This window comes from Anolis carolinensis, chromosome 2 (genome assembly GCF_035594765.1).
Source record: "Anolis carolinensis isolate JA03-04 chromosome 2, rAnoCar3.1.pri, whole genome shotgun sequence".
In the NCBI taxonomy this organism is placed as follows: domain Eukaryota; kingdom Metazoa; phylum Chordata; class Lepidosauria; order Squamata; family Dactyloidae; genus Anolis; species Anolis carolinensis.
Genome location: NC_085842.1, coordinates 324,234,802 through 324,257,075, shown reverse-complemented (window position 1 = coordinate 324,257,075; position 22,274 = coordinate 324,234,802). Strand labels below are relative to the sequence as shown.

Sequence of the window (22,274 nt, the reverse complement as noted above, 5' to 3'; positions counted from 1 at the left end):
GTGTTGTTCTGTGGTGTGTGCTGGGTCTAATTAAGGTTCCCTCTCACAGAAAATAACTGAACCCATTCTAAGTAAGGGGACAACTGAGGCTTGACAGAAAAAATGATACAAGCCTCTTTGGCGGCATAACAGCTTTCTTTGTTGAAAGACGGCAACCTGGAAAGTCCTTACTGCCGATGTCATCCCATGGCCTTCTAAGGCATCTTCAATTGTTGTTGTTTATGTTTATGCTTATTTATACCCAGCTTTATCTCTCCTGGAGATTCAAAGCTATTTGCCTAATGGTGGAAAGGGATTTTAGGTCCAATCTGCAAGAGATTCGTAGTCAGAGCATAGCTGGCAATGATTTTTTAGCAAACTTTTTCTGCGATTCTGTTTTATTTCATATCTGTGGTCAAGCAGTGCATTTCTAGGGTGCATCTAAATAATAATAATAATAATAATAATAATAATAATAATAATAATAATAATAATAACCCTAATTATATAATAATAATAATAATAATAATAATAATAATAATAATAATAATAATAAATATATATATATATATATATAATAATTATTATAATTATTATTAATAACCCTAAGGAGAAGACCTGGCTCTGGCTCACGAATGGGACCCTGAAGAAGGAGACAGAAGGCCTGATCCTTGCAGCCCAGGAGCAAGACATCAGGACAAAGGCCATTCAGGCCAAGATCGAAAAATCAGCTGATGACCCAAAATGCAGACTGTGCAAGGAAACCGACGAAACCATGGATCATCTCCTCAGCTGCTGTAAGAAAATTGCAGACAGACTACAAACAGAGGCACAACTATGTGGCCCAAATGATTCGTTGGAACTTATGCCTCAAGTACCACCTGCCAGCAGCAAAGAACTGGTGGGATCACAAACCTGCAAAAGTATTGGAAAATGAGCACGCAAAGATACTGTGGGACTTCCGAATCCAGACTGACAAAGTTCTGGAACACAACACACCAGACATCACAGTTGTGGAAAAGAAAAAGGGTTGGATCATTGATGTTGCCATCCCAGGTGACAGTCGCATTGATGAAAAACAACAGGAAAAACTCAGCCGCTATCAGGACCTCAAGATTGAACTTCAAAGACTCTGGCAGAAACCAGTGCAGGTGGTCCCAGTGGTGATGGGCACACTGGGTGCCGTGCCAAAAGATCTCAGTCGGCATTTGGAAACAATAGACATTGACAAAATTACAATCTGCCAACTGCAAAAGGCCACCCTGCTGGGATCTGCGCACATCATCCGAAAATACATCACACAGTCCTAGACACTTGGGAAGTGTTCGACTTGTGACTTTGTGATATGAAATCCAGCATATCTATCTTGTTTGCTGTGTCATAATAAAATAATAATAACAACAACAACAACAACAATGATAATAATAATGCTTTGTTTATACCCCGCTCCCTCTCGCCGAAAGGACTCGGAGAGGCTTATGATCATTATGGGATGAATGCCATTTGGTTATGGCTATGGAAAGTTCATGGAGCCTATTAGCATTTGATTATAAGCCTATTAATGTCCCACCAAAATATGAAGTCATTCGCTTTTTTGTTTGATAAACAGCAGTCCAAGTGGGAAAAGGGAGAACTTGGAAGACAGCAGTGCCAGCCTCTTCCGGCTTCACAATCACTGGCCGAAAAAGTCAAAGCAAACGGCAGAGATAACAAAAGAATAGAAAGGAATTTCCTGACAATGTCTGCATTTGCATTGCATAGACCAAACCTCTCAAGTAGGTAAAAAGGGAGGGAGATAAGGGTGACCATTCACACGAACAACGGATAAGCTTCCATTTCTGCTTAAGCTCTCCACTTCCTTTAGAGAACAAAGGCAAAAGGGGGAAATACAAGGCATACACTCCTATGTACAGAATGATGCACAGTTGCACCCGGTCATCAGACACAGCGCCAAGGCTGGAAGCCCATTCCAGACCCAAAGGTGAGTCGGCAGGTGACTCAGGGAAGGAGGCCCCGCCTGCAGACAGGTGTCAGAAGCACACGTCATTCGGTCATGATGTCTCATGTGGAGTCAGCATGAGATGGACAAATGGACACAGAGATGGAGGTGAGATCAAGAGCAGGCACTGGACAGGGTTATTAGCCTGCAATAAAGGTCAATACACACACATATATATACAACACAGAGATAGAGGCTGTCTGTTTGTCTATCTATCTATCTATCTATCTATCTATCTATCTATCTATCTATCTATCTATCTAATTAGGGTGATTAACTGAAACATTAACGCTGGCTTCCAACTGACAAAGGACTTTTGTCACACCCTGGACTCTCCACAGATATATTTTTTTTTCCTTTCCTTGCCTAGTTTCTCCATGCCTCATAACTTCTGAGGATGCCTGCCATAGATGTGGGTGAAACGCCAGGAGAGAGTGCTGCTTCTGGAACATGGCCACACAGCCCAAAATACATACAACAACCCTATTTATCTATCTATCTGTGTTTGATGACCCTGGGAACAATCAGTGCATGAGCCCTACATATATAGAAGTGGGGGGCATAAAACATGCACACATACATATCTGTGTTTTATATCACACATGAAACACACAGATAGAGCATATCTATCTATATATATTTGTGTGTGTGTGTGTGTGTGTGTGTGTATATATATGTGTGTGTGTGTATATATATATATATACACATACATACATACATACATACACATACATACATACAGTAGAGCAGGGGTCCTCAAACTTTTTAAGAGGAGCGCCGGTTCATGGTCCCTCAGACTCTTGAGGGGCCAAATTATCATTTGAAAAAAAATACGAACAAATTCCTATGCACACTGCACATATGCACACTGCACACTGTCTTATTTGTAGTGCAAAAAATCCCCAACATTTTTTTATTTACTACATTTATACCCCACCCTTTCTCACCTCAAAGGGGAGTCAGAGCGCCTTACAAGTTGTATGTACATATAATATATATTATTAGCATATCACAATATTAGCATTATATATTACTATATTGTACTATACCACTATACTGTAATATTATTAGTAATATTACATTTAATACATACTGTATAATTAATATTATTATATTGTATTATTATTAGTATTATATTGTATTACATTATATTATTATCAATATTATATGTATACACAATATATTATATTATTACCATAGCACAATATTAGTAAATGAAAGAACAATACAATATTTAAAAATAAAAACAATTTTAACTAACATAAACCTATCAGGATTTCAATGGGAAGTGTGGGCCTGCTTCTGGCCAATGAAATAGTCAAGTTAAGTAGGATTGTTGTTGTTGTTGTTGTGTGCCTTCAAGTCATTTCAGACTTTGGGCGAGGCTAAGTCTAAAACTGAATGTGGGGGCCAGGTAAATGACCTTGGAGGGCCACATCTGGCCCCCGGGGCCTTAGTTTGGGGACCCCTGCAGTAGAGTCTCGCTTATCCAACGTAAATGGGCTGGCAGAACGTTGGATAAGCGAATATGTTGGATAATAAGGAGAGATTAAGCAAAAGCCTATTAAACATCAAATTAGGTTATGATTTTACAAATGAAGCACCAAAACATCATGTTATACAACAAAATTGACAGAAAAAGTAGTTCAATACACAGTAATGCTATATAGTAATTACTGTATTTACGAATTTAGCACCAAAATATCATGATATATTGAAAACATTGACTACAAAAATGTGTTGGATAATCCAGAACGTTGGATGAGTGAGTGTTGGATAAGTGAGACTCTACTGTATATATATATATATACAGTAGAGTCTCGCTTATCCAACGTAAATGGGCTGGCAGAACGTTGGATAAGCGAATATGTTGGATAATAAGGAGAGATTAAGCAAAAGCCTATTAAACATCAAATTAGGTTATGATTTTACAAATGAAGCACCAAAACATCATGTTAGACAACAAATTTGTCAGAAAAAGTAGTTCAGTACACAGTAATGCTATATAGTAATTACTGTATTTACGAATTTAGCACCAAAATATCATGATATATTGAAAACATTGACTACAAAAATGTGTTGGATAATCCAGAACGTTGGATGAGTGAGTGTTGGATAAGTGAGACTCTACTGTATATATATATATATATATATATACAGTAGAGTCTCGCTTATCCAACATAAATGGGCTGGCAGAACGTTGGATAAGCGAATATGTTGGATAATAAGGAGAGATTAAGCAAAAGCCTATTAAACATCAAATTAGGTTATGATTTTACAAATGAAGCACCAAAACATCATGTTATACAACAAAATTGACAGAAAAAGTAGTTCAATACACAGTAATGCTATATAGTAATTACTGTATTTACGAATTTAGCACCAAAATATCATGATATATTGAAAACATTGACTACAAAAATGCGTTGGCATCCTTTGTTCAGAGTCACTAGCTGCCCCTGGTTCCCATGTCTGGAACTCCTCTGTTTTCAGAGTGCTGCTTCTTATGAACTGTTCTAGTATTTGAGTTTTTAAAATACTGGTTGCCAGATTTTGTTCATTTTTACGGTTTCCTCCTTTCTGTTGAAGTTGTCCACATGTTTGTGGATTTCAATGGCTCCTCTGTGTCGTCTGACATGATAGTTGTTGGAGTGGTCAAGCATTTCTGTCTTCTCAAATAATATCCTGTGCAAACAAACAAACAAACAAACAAACAAATAAATAAATAAATGAATAATGTGTAAGTAAATAAATGTTCAGTCCGCAGACGGAATGTTTGGGTGCCGAGTGCAGCCCCTCCCTCCCTCCCCAAGAGAGACAGCGACGCAGGAAGGAGGCTGACTTCCCAAAGAGACCCCTCCCCTCCCTCCTGTGATGGGCGGGCGTGTCCGGCCAATGGGCAGCGAGGGGCGGGAGCAGCGCGGGCGTTTGAATGCGGCGGGGCGGGCAGGTGGTCGGCGTGAGCTCGGTCACGGCGGGCAGTGCGATGGGGGGCGACCCGGTGCGGGAGCAGCGCGGGCGGTGGGCGCGGGGGCGGGTCCGGGCGGAGGCGGCGCTGCGGGCGGGCGAGGAGGCCTACCTGGGCCAGGTGCAGGCCGTGGCGCAGGTGAGCGGGAGGGCGGGCGGGCGGGCGGGGAGTCCCGTTCCTGGGCTTCCTGGGAAGGGTCTTTGGGGACGGAAGGGGCTTCATTCACCTCGCCTTCTCTTCCTCAGTACTTCGTGGCGCTGCTCAAGGCCAAGGGCACGCTGGAGCCGGACGCCAGGGAGGCCATCTTCGGCCGGTGGGGGGCGCTGTGCGGCATCAGCAGGTAAGCAGCACCGCCTGGCAGAGACAGCGTTTGCAAGCGAGGGCCGGACGAGCCTCTGTCGGGAGGGCTTGGGTGGGGATACATCAGGCATGGGCAAACCTGGGCCCGCCAGGTGTTTTGGACTTCCACCATTCCTCACAGCCTCAGGTCCTTTCCTTTTGCCTTAGCCAGGCTGTGGCGCAGGCTGGTGAGCAGCCTGCTGCAATAAATCAATAACCCTAAATCGCCCCCTCGATGGATTGTCACCTTGTCGTAGAATCATAGAATAGTAGAGTTGGAAGAGACCACATGGGCCATCCAGTCCAACCCCCTTGCTAAGAAGCAGGAAATCGCATTCAAAGCACCCCTGACAGATGGCCATCCAGCCTCTGCTTAAAAGCCTCCAAGGAAGGAGCCTCCACCGTGGTGAGGGGGCTTGCATGTTCCAATGAACCTGCGGACACAATCACAGGAGTCACACACTCCCAGGAGTGGCCGCAGGGGAGGTTCCAGACCAGGAACAATCCGAAGACCCAAAGACCTCAACGGCGGAGCAGGCGGAGGAGAACATGGTACATGATACAACGGCTGTGAAGGCGGAAGAAGGCTGCAACAGACTCTCGTTGTGTTAACCACACCACTGCTGGGACCTCAATCTTCGAAGACTGTGTGTTGACCGGCCGTGCACCGACCTCCACACATTAAAAAAAATCACGCACAGGCGTCTTCCAAGAAATGGAGGACCATCATCCTCTAACTACGAGGGATCGCCTAAGAAGAAGAAGCAATAAATCACTCTGACCATGAGGTCATGAGTTTGAGGCTACCCATCAATAAAAAATAGCCCCTGCTCGTTGCTGACCTAGCAACCCGAAAGATAGTTGCATCTATCAAGTAGGAAATAAGGTACCACTTATAAAAAGTGGGGAGGCAAGTTTAACTAATTTACAACGTTGGAATGAGGAAGTGCCATCACAGAGGCTGATGAAGCAGCTGCTCCCCCCTGTGGCCAGAATCGAACATCCCCCTCAGGAGAAGGTTAAATTGCTTCTGTGTCTGTCTCTGTCTTTGTTCTACGTGTATATGGGCATTGAATGTTTACCCTATAAGTATATAATGTGATCCACCCTGAGTCCCCTTCGGGGTGAGAAAGAAGGGCGGAATATAAATACTGTAAATAAATAATAAAATAAGATGGCCATGCAGCCTTTTCCAAAACTCACACGCCTTGTTTGAAGACCGGCATTCAAGTTGGGAGGGGAGGTGCCCATCCCTCCAACCTTGACTCCAGGACAGACCCCTTCCCCTTCTCTTTCCCCTGCAGGGCCCTGCTGAGCCACCTGGAGAGGGGTCTTCTGGGACCGGGGCTAGAGGCCTTCTGTGCCCAGATTGGGGTCTTCCTCCATTATGCTGAAGACCTGCCCCGGGCCAGAGAGACCCTGGAGGTAAGATGCATGTTGCACTCTAGCCTTAGGACACCACACCAAAGTCCAGTAGTATCTAACTACAACAGTTTATTTACAAAAGCGTATACAAAAGGGGAAAAGGGCATTTCCTAAAAAGCTACAAGGTGCTATAAAATAGCAGTAGTCCATATATACAAAGTTTAGTTGTCCAAAACAGCAAGGTACATGGAATACAGGAAGTCAAGATTATGGGCATAAATCCATAAGCATGAAAATAGGAACTTGTCCAAGGCAAAACCCTTACAGGAATATCGGCAAACACAGGAGACTTGAATCATGAGCTTGAGAGAAGTTCATGAAGAACTTGAATCTATGGCAACATTGTCTGCTCTGAAGACTCCAAGTAAACATCACTTAATTTAAGCTCAGGCCCAACCAAGAAGTCATGAGGTCATGCCTTTGACACCTGGGTCACAAGGACTTCACACGGAGTCCTTCTGATTAATCTAGCCTTCACTCCCTCTGTACAGAGGTCTAATCTGATCTTGCAGGAAAACTCCCTGTATTCTGCTGAAGGCCGATTCCCAAAAGAAACAGATTTTTCCCCGGTTGCTAAGGAACAAACATTGGAATCCCAAACATCCTTTATCTCAACTGCAATTGCTGGCACTTTTCTCTGAATTAAGGCCTGCAATGCACTCTGATCACACACAGACTCCTCAGTGGGAACCCCATCATCCCCCTCGTTCTCTGAGAAATCCCCAGCATCTTGCTGCTGAGCCCCAACAATGCACACATCCCATTCCATTCCTTGGGATTATCTCCCTCTGCAACCTCCCCCCGCCAATAGCTGCCCTCCCTTGATCTACCTGCCCCTTGTACCTGCAGAGACAGGTGAGGAAGAACAAGGCCTTCTCCCGCTTCAAGAGGCTCCAGGAGACCCGCCCAGAGTTCGGAGGCTCCCGCCTGGAAGACCTGCTCCTGCTGCCGCTCCAGAGGCTCCGCCAGTAAGTCACGGGGTCTCCGTTGGGAGAGACCCCCAAAGGCCATCCAGTCCAGCCTCTCCCTTCTGCCAGGGAGGAATGTTATGAATAACCTTTCAACAACTTTAAGGCCAATGTGCTTTTTATTGCAATTTTCCAGTGAGAGAAAGGGTATCGGAACCTTTACACAAAGCTTTTTTGGTGTGTTTTCAAAGATTAAACATTAATCCCAGGTTCCATTCTAATGTCAAGCTGTTTTCATGATGCACTTTATCTTATCGCTCAGTGGAGAATAATTTCATTGTTCAGCCCACCCGAGTTTCCCACTACATCCAGCATTTTATCTACCTAGTACAGGGGTCCTCAAACTTTTTAATCCGAAGGCCGGTCCACAATCCTTCAGACTGTTGAGGGGCCGGTGTCAGGCTCACTTCAAAGGACCAGTCTGAACGCAGATCAAAGATAGCTGCTCTCAAATCCAATCTTTATTGAAGAATACATGACTTTGGAAAAAGTCGAGAATGACCTAATGTTTACATACAATCATTTTTATCACCTCTGATGCAACGTAACACCACACGCAAATATCATCATCAAACCCCACCCCCTGTATCACATTTCTACTATTCCCACACACTCTACCAATTATAATTGTTTACACTTTCAACCCCGAGTTCCCAGGCTCTTCTATCTTCTTCTGCCAGGTGCTTCCAGGATTATTTATGTTATGACTCCAAGTCCAGGGCTTGGAAATTCAGCCCTGGGACTTGGTTCCATGACATGGCGCCCTCTTTTTCTCCATCCTCCTCTTCGGTGCTTCTTTCATCACAATTCTGAAATAAATCAAACAATAACTCTATGTGTCCATTTTGTCCAAAGTACCCATATACTTTTTCAGTAAGCTGCGATGGAATACTGGGTGTATTTTCCCTAAACTTTTTGGCAATGCCAACTGGAAAGTTACTTCGTTGATAACACCTTGTATTCTGAATGGTCCAATATATTTGGGGCCCAGTTTTCTCGAAGGCAGCCCCAATTTGATGTTTTGGGTACTTAACCACACTAAATCTCCTTCCTCCAATTTATCGCCTTCCATCCTTTTTCTGTCTGCGAATGTTTTATACTTTTTGTGTGCTTCCTTTAAGGATGCAGTCACTTGACTCCAGCATTCTAGCATTTGAGTTTTCCATTTCCCTGCCCCTGTTTCTTCATTCTCTGTACATCTTGGCAACTGGGGCAGAGGCTGTATTTCATACCCGTAAACTACTTCAAAGGGAGTTTTATTTGTTGCGGAATGTATAGTCGAATTAAAAGCTAGTTCTGCGAAAGCCAGCCACTTAGACCAGTCATTTTGTCTCATGTTAGAGTACATTCGAAGGAACTGCCCAAGCGTCTGTTGAGTACGTTCTACTGCCCCGTTTGTCATGGGGTGAAAAGCAGAACTTAGACTCCTTTCTGCTCCTAGCATTTCCAAGAATTTTTCCCAGAATTTTGCTGTGAACTGAACCCCTCTGTCACTGACCACTCTACTGGGACATCCATGAAGTTTATAAATATGGTTTATGTACAATTCAGCTAGTTTCTCTGCCGATGGTAGTTTCGTCAGTGCTATAAAGTGGGCCTGTTTGGAAAACAGGTCTAATACTGTCCAAATATAACGATGTCCTTTGCTAACCGGCAGTTCCCCCACAAAGTCCATAGCTACACATTCCCAAGGCCTGGTAGGTTCTGCTACTGTTTGTAATAATCCCATTGGCTTCCCTCCTCTCGATTTATTTCTGGCACAATCATCACATTGAACAACATGATTCTTTATGTCCTTCCTCATCCCTGGCCACCAACAATGTTTTGCTATTGCCTTTGTTGTTTTTGTAATTCCTGTATGACCAGCGCTCTGGTTATTGTGAAAACGATGCAAAATCTTAATCCTTAATATTGCTGGGATATACAGTTTCTTGTTCACAAACCAGAATCCCCCCTTCTGCTCCCCCTTTTCTGCGTTGGATGCGATCCACTGATCTCCTTCGTATGACTGTTTCAGTTCTTTTCCCCAACTATTCTCCTCGTCGAATTTAATAATAGCAGTGTTCTCTCTTTGGGTCTGCGCTCTTGTACTGACAGCTAAGCCCCATTGTTTATCAGAGAATACTGTTCCCTCTTTTGCTGTGGTTATGCCTTCGTGTTGAGGCATGCGTGAAAGAGCATCTGCCAAGACATTCTGTTTCCCTTGGAAAAACTTTAATTGGAAATCGAACCTGCTGAAGTATTGTGCCCATCTAATTTGTTTGGGGGACAATTTTCGAGGAGATTTTAAATACTGGAGGTTCTTATGGTCAGACCAAATTTCAAATGGGATTCCGCTCCCTTCGAGGAAGTGTCGCCAGCATTCTAAGGCTTTTAATATGGCTAATGCTTCTTTTTCCCATATGGGCCAACATTTTTCAGTTTAGTAAATATGCTCTCTTTCTTCAATACAGTAATTAAATCCTTTACTAAGGGCATAGGGTATTTATTGTCCTTAGTAATTGCATTTAAATTTCGATAGTCAATGCACAATCTTAGAGAGTTGTCTTTCTTTCTCCTAAATAACACTGGGGCTCCGAGAGGAGAATTGGATGGCTTAATGAAGCCTCGCGCCAGGTTCTTATCAATATATTTCCTCAATTCCTCCTTCTCCTGAACAGACATGGGATACACTTTTGGTTTTGGTAAGTTTGCTCCTGGGGTTATTTCAATTTCTACTTCTATATTCCTCTTGGGAGGTAATTTACTTGCCTCTTTCTGATTGAAAACATCCACAAAGTCTCTGTATTCAGGTGGCAATAGCTGTGGGTCTATTTCACCTGCTTCATCTCCCTCGTCCTCCTCTCCTGCTATTTTGCTTATCTCCCATTGCGTTTGTTGTTCTTTAAATGCTAGGCTCTTTCCTCTCCAATCTACTTCAGGATTTGCCTGTTCGAGCCATGGGATCCCTAGTATTACATGGTATGTGGCAATAGGGGCTATCACAAAGGATATTCTTCCTTCCCATTTGCCTATTTTACATGGGACCCCCCGTATTTCCTTCGTAGATACTTCCCCAGCAGCAACTGATCCATCTAGCTGCGAAAATGCAATTGGGGAGTCAAGCAACGTCTGCTGGCATTTCAGCGCTCCTGCTAATTCCGGAGTTATAATGTTCCTAGAACAACCGCAATCCACGAATGCCCTGCAGGTGGCCCGATTCTCTAGCCCCGATAGGCAGATTGGCACTACTAGCATGCGTTTGTCTCGACTCACCAGCCTTTCCGGAGATTCTGGGGCTCGCACCTCCTCCTCCGCTCGTCTCCCGGCTGCTGGCTTGGGCTTTGAGGGTTTTGGCGGCTCCCCCTTCCGGGCCCAACATTCTGCTGCTCGATGGCCCGTCTTCCCACATACAAAGCATCCCGGCTTGGGTTTGTTGTCATCTCCTTTGAAGGGGATCCCCGGCCTCCCTCCGGGCCTTTCCTGCTTCCTCGTTTCTCCTCGACCCCTCGCCACTGGTCTTTGCTGGCTGCCGCCGCCCCTGAAACGCTTTACTTGGGCCAGGGTGGATTCGACGCGCCCCGCTAGTTGTATCCAGCCCTGGAGTGTTTCTGGGTCGTCTCTGTGCGCTGCCCAACTGAAAACCTCGGGGCGTAGTCCCTCTTTGAATATCTCCACTTTGGTCACTTCAGACCACTCTGGCACCCTTTCCGCGAGATGGAGGAATTCCTCTGCGTACTCGGGCACCGTTTTGTCCCTCTGCTTTATTCCTTTAAGCTGGTCTCGAGCCCTCAATTGCTCTAGCCGGTCTCTGAACCGGTTTTCCAGTGCGGCGAGGAAGCGGGGCACTGACCTCAGGCATGGGTCGCGTCTGGCATGTAGTTGCACATACCAGCTGGCTGCTCCTCTCTTTAGTGTGTTGCCGATGGCCCGAACCATGCTTCCTTCGGAGGGGAATGTGTGTGCATTGTCTTCCATATATCCTCTGATGCTAATGAGGAAAAAGTTCAGTTCAGATGATTCCCCTCCGTATTCCAGTTTGAGCTCTTCCCTCCTTTGCATCCATTCTGCGGCCCGTTGATGCTGTCTGGGAGGCATGGGGAAGGGTTGCATCGGGTTTCCTTGGACGGCCCCTTTGAACACGCCGCGCCCCACTCCGGCGGTCGTTCCGCGCGGCTCCCGAAATTCTGCCGCTGCTGTCGGCCCTTCCACCCATCCGAATGCGGGCCTCGCTGTAGCCCCCGCACCTCACCTTCCCTCGTCGTACGGCACATCCTCCTCCTCTTCCTGGATCTCCGGCTCCTCTCCGCCTTCGTCCGCCAATCCACTGGACCCGATCCCTGGCCCCAGTGGTCTTTCCACCCCGACGCCCATTCGGGGGGTTGGAAGTCCTGTTGGAGTTGGCGGCCTCAGAGTTCCCAGAGCTTGCTGGCGCTCCACTTCGCGCGCCATTCTGTCTCGGAACTCCAGTTCCTGCCAGTATTCCTCATCCCCCTCGCCCCTCGCTGCCACGGGGCTCTGCGTTGAGGCGCGCTGGCCCCTCTGGCTCCAAGCTTCTTCTTTACTTGGCTCTCTCTCGGCGCCATATCGGGTGGGCTCCCTCTGGAGATTCTCTTCCAATAGTGGCACCAACCTCCCCACGGTTTCCGACAGCCTGGATAAATTAGTTTCCAGGATTGATAACCGCAGGGCCACGGTCTCCGGCATGCTTCCTCCAGATCCCCAACTGGTTTCTGCAGCCGCAGAGACGCCTCTTCCTCCTCTGGGAATCCTCTGGGTCACGCCGTTCGGCCTGGGGTACCCCGTAGAGGAAGCTATGGCTTGCAGCGTCTCTTCCCCCAACGGCCGGGCCCCTGGCAAAGGCCTCTCTGCTCCATTTAGGCTTTGATCGCCTTCTCCACTCATTATCACTTCACTGCGAATCCGCAGGAGGGTGAGATCGGGATTCTCGACTTAAATGTCAGGCTCACTTCAAAGGACCAGTCTGAACGCAGATCAAAGATAGCTGCTCTCAAATCCAATCTTTATTGAAGAATACATGACTTTGGAAAAAGTCGAGAATGACCTAATGTTTACATACACTCATTTTTATCACCTCTGATGCAACGTAACACCACACGCAAATATCATCATCAAACCCCACCCCCTGTATCACATTTCTACTATTCCCACACACTCTACCAATTATAATTGTTTACACTTTCAACCCCGAGTTCCCAGGCTCTTCTATCTTCTTCTGCCAGGTGCTTCCAGGATTATTTATGTTATGACTCCAAGTCCAGGGCTTGGAAATTCAGCCCTGGGACTTGGTTCCATGACAGGCCGGATTATCATTTGAAAAAAAAAATACAAACAAATTCCAATACACACTGCACATGTCTTATTTGTAGTGCAAAAGCAACAACAACAACAAGAACAATGAAAAAACAATACACTATTTAAAAATAAAAACAATTTAACCTAACATACATTTAGCAGGATTTCAATGGGAAGTGTGCTCCTGCTTCTGGCCAGTGAGATAGTCAAGTTAATTAGGGTTGTTGTTGTTGTTGTTGTGTGCCTTCAAGTCATTTCAGACTTTGGGCGAGCCTAAAATGTATTTATTTATTATTTATTTATATACTGCATTTATTTAGTACATTTGTATAACACCCTTCTCACCCCAAAGGGACTCAGAGTGGCTTACAAATTATATGTGCATACAATATATTATATTATTAGCATAGTACAATATTAGCATTATATATTACTATATTGAACTATACCACTATACTGTAATATTATTAGTAATATATGTAATGTAGAATATATAATTAATATTATTATATGGTATTATTATTAGTGCTATATTGTATTACATTATAATGTTATTATCAATATTATATGTATATACAATGTATTATATTATAAAACTGAGGGCGGGGGCCAGGTAAATGACCTCGGAGGGCCGCATCCGGCCCCCAGGCCTTAGTTTGGGGACCTCTGACCTAGTAGATCTACCTCACCCAGGGTCTTACGATTTCCACGCCTTGCACTTTGGCCCAGCTTGCCCTCCTTTACAATTTTGTACTGTTTTTATACTCTGTTTTATGATGCCATTGTTATTATGTTTTATTTTGCTTTGTTATTATATACGCATTGTGTAAGCATTTTATTGGATGTCGTCGTGTCTTTTGTATGTATTTTATGTTGTTTTATTATAATTATCTGGGCTTTGCCCCGTGTTAGCCGCCCCGAGTCCCTTCAGGTAGATGGAGGCGGGATACAAAAATAAAGTTGTTATTACTATTACTATAACATCCCCTCGCATTTCCTCTGGGCAGGTACAAGCCTTTGCTGCTGGATCTGGTGGAAAACACCCCGCTGGAGATCCCGGACGCTGAGCAGCTGAGAGGTGGGCCTTCCATGCTGTGAGCTTATTGAAGTGTTGAGGCTGGCTGCCCCCAAAACCTCTAGGACAGTGGTTCCCAAACTCATTTGGCCTGCCACCCCCTTTCCAGAAAAAATATGACTCAGTGCCCCCTGGAAAGGGGGCGTGGCTTAGTGGGGTGGACGTGGCTCCTGCTCAAGAAGGCGGGGCTGAGCCTCTCCCCTAGTCCAAGATGCAGGGCTGGGAGGGGGAGGAGTTACGAGCTCTGAGGCAGGGCTGAGCTTCTATCCCTGTCCTGCGGCGCCTACCAGGACACAGGGGGCGGGGCTAGAGGATGGGGAGTGGCCTCTTCCCAAGTGCCTGACGGGGCTGAACCTCTATACCCCGCTCCCATGTACTAACAAGCACCTCAGGAGAGGTACAGAGGCTCAGCCCTGTCTCATGCTGTTGGGAAGAGGCCCCATCCCTAACCCTAGCCCCGCCCTTTAGTCCTAAAAGGCCTCTCAAGAGAAATATAGAGGCTCAGCCCTGTCTCAGGCTCTTGGGAAGAGGCCCCGCCCCTACCCCTAGCCCCGCCGTTTAGTCCTAAAAGGCCTCTCAGGAGAAATATAGAGGCTCAGCCCTGTCTCGTGCTGTTGGGAAGAGCCCCCACCCCTAGCCCCGCCCTTTAGTCCTAAAAAGCCTCTCAGGAGAAATATAGAGGCTCAGCCCTGTCTCACACTCTTGGGAAGAGGCCCCGCCCCCACCCCTAGCCCCGCCCTTTAGTCCTAAAAGGCCTCTCAAGAGAAATATAGAGGCTCAGCCCTGTCTCAGGCTCTTGGGAAGAGGCCCCGCCCCCACCCCTAGCCCCGCCCTTTAGTCCTAAAAGGCCTCTCAGGAGAAATATAGAGGCTCAGCCCTGTCTCAGGCTCTTGGGAAGAGGCCCCGCCCCCACCCCTAGCCCCGCCCTTTAGTCCTAAAAGGCCTCTCAGGAGAAATATAGAGGCTCAGCCCTGTCTCACACTCTTTGGAAGAGGCCCCGCCCCCACCCCTAGCCCCGCCCTTTAGTCCTAAAAGGCCTCTCAGGAGAAATATAGAGGCTCAGCCCTGTCTCACACTCTTGGGAAGAGGCCCCGCCCCCACCCCTAGCCCCGCCCTTTAGTCCTAAAAGGCCTCTCAAGAGAAATATAGAGGCTCAGCCCTGTCTCACACTCTTGGGAAGAGGCCCCGCCCCCACCCCTAGCCCCGCCCTTTAGTCCTAAAAGGCCTCTCAGGAGAAATATAGAGGCTCAGCCCTGTCTCACACTCTTGGGAAGAGGCCCCGCCCCCACCCCTAGCCCCGCCCTTTAGTCCTAAAAGGCCTCTCAAGAGAAATATAGAGGCTCAGCCCTGTCTCAGGCTCTTGGGAAGAGGCCCCGCCCCCACCCCTAGCCCCGCCCTTTAGTCCTAAAAGGCCTCTCAGGAGAAATATAGAGGCTCAGCCCTGTCTCAGGCTCTTGGGAAGAGGCCCCGCCCCCACCCCTAGCCCCGCCCTTTAGTCCTAAAAGGCCTCTCAGGAGAAATATAGAGGCTCAGCCCTGTCTCACACTCTTTGGAAGAGGCCCCGCCCCCACCCCTAGCCCCGCCCTTTAGTCCTAAAAGGCCTCTCAGGAGAAATATAGAGGCTCAGCCCTGTCTCACACTCTTGGGAAGAGGCCCCGCCCCCACCCCTAGCCCCGCCCTTTAGTCCTAAAAGGCCTCTCAAGAGAAATATAGAGGCTCAGCCCTGTCTCAGGCTCTTGGGAAGAGGCCCCGCCCCCTTCCCTAACTCCTCCCTCTGTGTCCCAACAAGTGCCTCAGGAGAGGTATAGATGCTCAGCCCTGTCTCGGACTCTCGGGAAGAAGCCACGCCCATTCTAGCTCCGCCCCCTGTGTCTTAACAGGTGCCTCGGGATGAGCCCTGTCTCCGGCACTTGGGAAGAGGCCCCGCCCCTCCCCTGGCCCCGCCCCCATCTCTAATAGGTGCCATCACCGCCCCCCTGGATCGCTGCAGCGCCCTCCAGGGGGCGATAGCGCCCACTTTGGGAATCACTGGTCTAGGATCTATTTGCAATCAGACACTAGAAATGATGAGATTAAACATACAATAGTTTAATCTACAGAGTAACACTACTGGGTGCAAGGGCCACGTTTGACTCTTCTGCATCGTGGGTTTTATTATTGGATAGAGCAGAGTAAACATGCTCACACACAAACCAAAGCTTTCCCCCCTTTCCTTCACCTTTCCCTCCCAGCTCTGTCCTCCACTTCAGTTCCTCTCTGTCTCGAAACAATCCCGTTTTCCAAAACAATTCTCCTGTGCTTCCCCCTTCATATAATCATAGAATAATAGGGTTGGAAGAGACCACATGGGCCATGGAGTTCCAGTGGCGCAATGGGTTAAATCCTTGTGCTGGCAGGACTGCTGGCTTGAAAGTTGGGTTGCTGACCTGAAGGTTGCCGGTTCAAATCCAACCCGAGATGAGTGCTGATGAGCTCCCTCTGTCAGCTCCAGCTCCATGCGGGAACATGAGAGAAGCCTCCTACAAGAATGGTAAAAACATCTGGGCGTCCCCTGGGCAACGTCCTTGCAGACGGACAATTATCTCACACCAGAGCGACTTGCAGTTTCTCAAGTTGCTCCTGAAACAAAAAAAGCCACTGAACTACATGGGCCATCTGGTCCAATCCCCTTCTTCTATGAAGGAAAAGCACAATCAAAGCACCCCACAGATGGCCATCCAGCTTCCTCCACACTCCGAGGCAGAAAGTTCCACTGCTGAACAGTTTGCACACTCAGGAAGTTCCTGCACTTCCAGTTCACTCCAATCTCTCTTGAACCTTTTGCACACTTTGCATCTCCTTCACTCCTTCCCCCTTCTTTCTTTCACTTTCTCAAAACGTCATTCTCATGACATTTTTAAAAAAATATTTTTATTTATTTTATCCTAATTCAATACATCTGTTGTCATGATATTCTTACTTATAAAATCGCACCCTCTTCAGAAGGGTGGGACAGAAGGCAGCCTGCGCCATGAGCCGTGGGCTTTGAAGCTGCCCCTTCCCCAAATGGCTTGCTTTGCCATTTCTAGCTGCCCATTGCCCTTCTCTTAGGTGCCACCCCGGTCTCTTTGCAGCTGCACTCAAGTCCGTGGCTGAGGCTGTTCACCAGATCCAGGAGATCGCTCGCTTCCACGAAAACGTGGACCACCTGAGTCGGATCCAGAAGCTGCTCAAAGGGCGGAAGACGCAGGTGATGCAGCCAGGTAGGAGCAAGCGAGGGGGGGGCAAAGTTGGAGGATAATTTCCAAAAAGGATAAAGCTTTCACAAATGGTAAAGCAGCAACAGCAGCAGAAGTTTAGCAGACCAGAAACTTCTAGTGCAAGTTGTACAGCAATTACGGAAGCAGAGTCAAGCTTTAACAGCCGTAATTATTCAAAGAACCGCATGTCTCAATTGAAAAGTTAACATAGGATTTAGCTATCTATTATTATTATTATTATTATTATTATTATTATTATTATCATTATTATTATTAGAAACACAACAAGATGATTCCACAGCAGACACTCTGCTGGCTGTTGTACTGGATCACACGCCAGACACTTCCCAAGTGTCTAGGACTGCGTGATGTATCAGCAGATAATGTCTAGGACTGTGTGATGTATCGGTGAATAATGTGTGCAGATCCCAGTAAGGTGGCCTTCTGCAGCTGGCAGGTGGTATTTATTATTATTATTATTATTATTATTATTATTATAATTATTATATTGTATGACACAGCAAACAAGATAGATATGCTGGATTTCATATCACAAAATCACAAGTCGAACACTTCCCAAGCGTTTAGGACTGTGTGATGTATTTTCGGATGATGCGCGCAGATCCCAGTAGGTTGGCCTTTATTATTATTATTGTTGTTGTTGTTGTTATTATTATTATTTTATTATGACACAGCAAACAAGATAGATATGCTGGATTTCATATCACAAAATCACAAGTCGAACACTTCCCAAGTGTCTAGGACTGTGTGATGTATTTTCGGATGATGCGTGCAGATCCCAGTAGGGTGGCCTTTTGCAGTTGACAGATCGGAATTTTGTCAATGTCTATTGTTTCCGAATGCCGGCTGAGATCTTTTGACACGGTACCCAATAATTATTATTATTATTATTATTATTATTATTATTATTATTATTATTATTATTATTTGAAACACAACAAGATGGGTCCACAGCAGACACTCTGCTGGCTGTTGTATTGGATCGCATTATTATTATTATTATTATTATTATTATTATTATTATTATTATTATTTGAAACACAACAAGATGGGTCCACAGCAGACACTCTGCTGGCTGTTGTATTGGATCGCATTATTATTATTATTATTATTTTAATAATAACAACACTGAAGGGCACAGTGGTGTGCTATTTCTTAAATGTGCACAAACGCTGATTGTATTGGCTGTGATGAAATCATGAGTCCTTGATGAGGACTACAAGCTTGTGCAGGATGGGGTTGAGCTGCAAGACTTTGGTCTCCTGGTGGGCGTCATGGGGGCCTGTCCGTCAATGGGATGTTTTTCTGACCCCGGACCCCTCGTAGGGCGCTGGTTCCTGCAGGAGGGCTGGCTGATGGTGGCACCCCCCAAGGGAGAGGGTCTGCGGCCCCGGATGTTCTTCCTCTTCTCGGACGTCCTGCTGATGGCCAGGCCTTGCCACCCGCTCCACCCCTGGAACGCGCACAAGGTGGCCGTCAAGGAGGTCCTCTGGCTCCAGCCGCAGTGCTCCGTCGCCAAGGTCTTCGGCCACTCCCGGGGCCACGGGGGGCTCCTCAGTGTAAGTCTAGGGAGGGTATTATAAGCAGAGGCTGGGTGGCCATTGTGGGTGGGCTTGGGTTGGGTCTTCCTGCCCTTTCAAAATGGGAGTGATGGGATAGCCCTGGGGGTTGTTGAAATTCTGAAATAGACTGGTGTGTTTGGAAGGTAAAATGCTTGGGTGTAATGGTGAGTTAAAGTAAGTAAATGGAAAGAGTTGAGTTTTAGAGACTAGGCATGTGGATGGTGAGACCATGAAGGCAGGGTTGCATCATATTTAAGGATGATGGAACCACATACGCAGGGTTGCATTGTGTTGAGTCTCAGAGACTAGGCATGTGGATGGTGAGACCATGAAGGCAGGGTTGCATCATATTTAAGGATGATGGAACCACATACGCAGGGTTGCATTGTGTTGAGTCTCAGAGACTAGGCATGTGGATGGTGAGACCATGAAGGCAGGGTTGCATCATATTTAAGGATGATGGAACCACATACGCAGGGTTGCATTGTGTTGAGTCTCAGAGACTAGGCATGTGGATGGTGAGACCATGAAGGCAGGGTTGCATCATATTTAAGGATGATGGAACCACATACGCAGGGTTGCATTGTGTTGAGTCTCAGAGACTAGGCATGTGGATGGTGAGACCATGAAGGCAGGGTTGCATCATATTTAAGGATGATGGAACCACATACGCAGGGTTGCATTGTGTTGAGTCTCAGAGACTAGGCATGTGGATGGTGAGACCATGAAGGCAGGGTTGCATCATATTTAAGGATGATGGAACCACATACGCAGGGTTGCATTGTGTTGAGTCTCAGAGACTAGGCATGTGGATGGTGAGACCATGAAGGCAGGGTTGCATCATATTTAAGGATGATGGAACCACATACGCAGGGTTGCATTGTGTTGAGTCTCAGAGACTAGGCATGTAGATAGTGAAACCACAAAGGCAGCATTGCATCATATGTAAGGATGATGGAATCACAGATGCAGAATTGCATCATATGTACAGATGATGGAACCACAAATGCAGGATTTTATCGTATGTGAGGATGATGAAACCATGAATGCAGGAGTGCATTATAGGTAAAGATGATGAAGCCACAAATGCAGCATTGCATCATAGGTAAGGATGATGGAACCACAGATGCAGGATTGCATCATATGTACAGATAATGGAACCACAAATTCAGGATTGCATTGTATATGAGGATGATGAAACCACAAATGCAGGACTGCATTATATTTGCAGATGATGAAGCCACAAATGCAGCATTGCATTGTGTGTGAGGATGATGAAACCATGAATGCAGCATTGCATCATATGTAAGGATGATGGAACCACAGATGCAGGAATGCATTATATGTGCAGATGATGAAGCCACGAATGCAGCATTGCATCGTATGTAAGGATGATGGAACCACGAATGCAGGGTTGCATCATATGTGTGTTTATGAGCAGCCTGCTATTGCAATGCTGATGGATGGATGATGGCTGGCTGGTTATTGTATGTCGGAGGATCCTTGGAGAGAGTTGTATCTATATTGGTGTAAATATATTTATTGCTATAACCAAGAGGAAGATTCCTTGAGGAAAGCAGCTTTGTTCCTTGAGGAACAAAGCTGCTTCTATTTTCTGCACGTTCTAAGAGAGAGTTCTTAGAATTTGTTTAGAGGCTGAGTTACAGGAGCCTGAGGGCTCTGCATCGTAGTCAGAAACCCTGCCAGGAGTCTCTTCTAACTAGGCATGTTCTTGGGAAGGCTGCTAGTGCTGTTCCTGCCCAGCCTTCCCTCCCCATGTCATCCATGTTCACCTTTTTCTAGCTGTCCTTCCCGCACAAGACGCTGCTCCTGGTATCCTTTGACCAGGAAGACTTGGACACGTGGCATCGGAACCTCACGGCTGCTATCAGGTAGGCAACCCCCATCCTGTTAACAGAATAGAATAGAATAACTTTATTGTCATTGAACATTGAACAAAGACATTAAATGCCTTCTCCAGCATTACACACACCACAGAACATCACACCCACCCCTCCATACCCTCACCACCAATGCACAACCTCCGTGCACATCACTGCGAAACCAAGGAGTTCAATATAGTTACAGCAATAGGATAAAAGTTGTCTCTCAGTCTTGTCCTTCCCTTTGTCACTCTGTATCACCTGCCAGATGGAAATACTAAAACATTATATGGAATGCCTTTCTTCTCAGAGCTGGAGAAGGGAGAAAGTAGGCAGGCAGTGGTCCCAATGATAATTCAGTTCTTCTGTTGACTCCCTTCTTCACTGGCAGGAAGCTGCAGACCAGCATCTCTCAAGGCCACTGAATTGGAGGCACAGAGGCCCATCCGGATGCCACAGGGACTCAATGGGCAGGAGGCCCTTGTGTGGACCCGTGCTACTTTCGCCTTTGTGGACACCGGACTCTGACAACCAAGCCAGGGCCATCCCTTGACTTCCTGACTCCCATGAAGAACATCTACCATGTCTTTGTTGTCTATCTGCTGAATCCAGACTCACACCGAGGACCAAAACCTGGACTTTGCTCACCCATTGGCACATGAACTGCAACTTTGGGACCCACCTGGGAGCTTGGTTTGCTAGAAGTCATCTGCTCTCAGCCCTGGCCCTGTGGCTTCCTTGACCTGGTCTATCTATCTCGGGCATGGGCCAACTTCGGTCCTCCCACCAGGCATTTTGGACTTCAACTCCCATAGTTCCTAGGCGAGACGGCCAAAATTGGTCCATGCCTGTGCTATAATTGAAGGCCATCCGCTCTCATATATAACACCTTCCACGTTTCTACCATTTGCAGTATTTGTGTTTTGAACTCATGCCTTTCCTAAGGTAGAAAGGAATAAGGACTAGTTCCAAACTGCAGGAGAGACTGCCTTTAACCTTTAGGAACAGAAATGTTTCCAATCCAAGCATGGTGTGATGGAGACCAACTACTGCTTGTGTGATAATGACTAAGATAGGTTTTATTTTCAGATGAATAAATCTATTTTTAAATCCAAACTCGTTTGGCTTGTAACCATGACTTGCTTTATAATAAAACAATAAACACAGACATGTGTGAACTTATTTAGGAGTTGGGCATGGAAATATGCAGTGGAGACACTCGCTCCAGAAGCAGCAGTAATCTGTTGTGGAAACTTACAAACTCACCAATTTATAGTGCTGTAAACTTATGGCTTCTGTCTTATTGGCTTGCCATGGGTCTTTCGGACTGTATGACCATGTTCCAGCAGCATTCTCTCCTGACGCTTCACCTGCATAGCATTCTCAGAGGTCCATTAGAAATGAGGCAAGTGGAGAGTGAACATATCTGTGTACTTCTGGCCTATATATATATGTGTGTGTGTGTGTGTGTGTGTGTCTATATATATACACACACACACTAGCTTTGCCCGGCCACGCATT

General features: G+C 46.3%; 1 protein-coding gene across 1 annotated transcript; it reads left to right on the top strand.

Moving 5' to 3' along the window:
• Nucleotides 1-4,895: 4,895 nt before the first annotated feature.
• On the top strand, nucleotides 4,896-21,921 carry arhgef39 (Rho guanine nucleotide exchange factor 39). The gene is made up of 9 exons (XM_062972654.1): nucleotides 4,896-5,084; nucleotides 5,192-5,286; nucleotides 6,590-6,710; nucleotides 7,560-7,678; nucleotides 13,981-14,051; nucleotides 17,162-17,290; nucleotides 18,635-18,867; nucleotides 20,674-20,762; nucleotides 21,145-21,921. Exons 1-9 carry the CDS (start codon nucleotides 4,911-4,913, stop codon nucleotides 21,176-21,178), a joined length of 1,065 nt encoding a protein of 354 aa, XP_062828724.1. The 5' UTR covers nucleotides 4,896-4,910; the 3' UTR covers nucleotides 21,179-21,921.
• Nucleotides 21,922-22,274: the final 353 nt, after the last annotated feature.

Coding starts and splice junctions, on each gene's coding strand:
- arhgef39 (XM_062972654.1), top strand. CDS start 4,911: ATGCGGCGGGGCGGGCAGGTGGTCGGCGTGAGCTCGGTCACGGCGGGC. Junction 14,052..17,161: donor GGACGCTGAGCAGCTGAGAG/GTGGGCCTTCCA, acceptor GTCTCTTTGCAG/CTGCACTCAAGTCCGTGGCT. Junction 17,291..18,634: donor GACGCAGGTGATGCAGCCAG/GTAGGAGCAAGC, acceptor GACCCCTCGTAG/GGCGCTGGTTCCTGCAGGAG.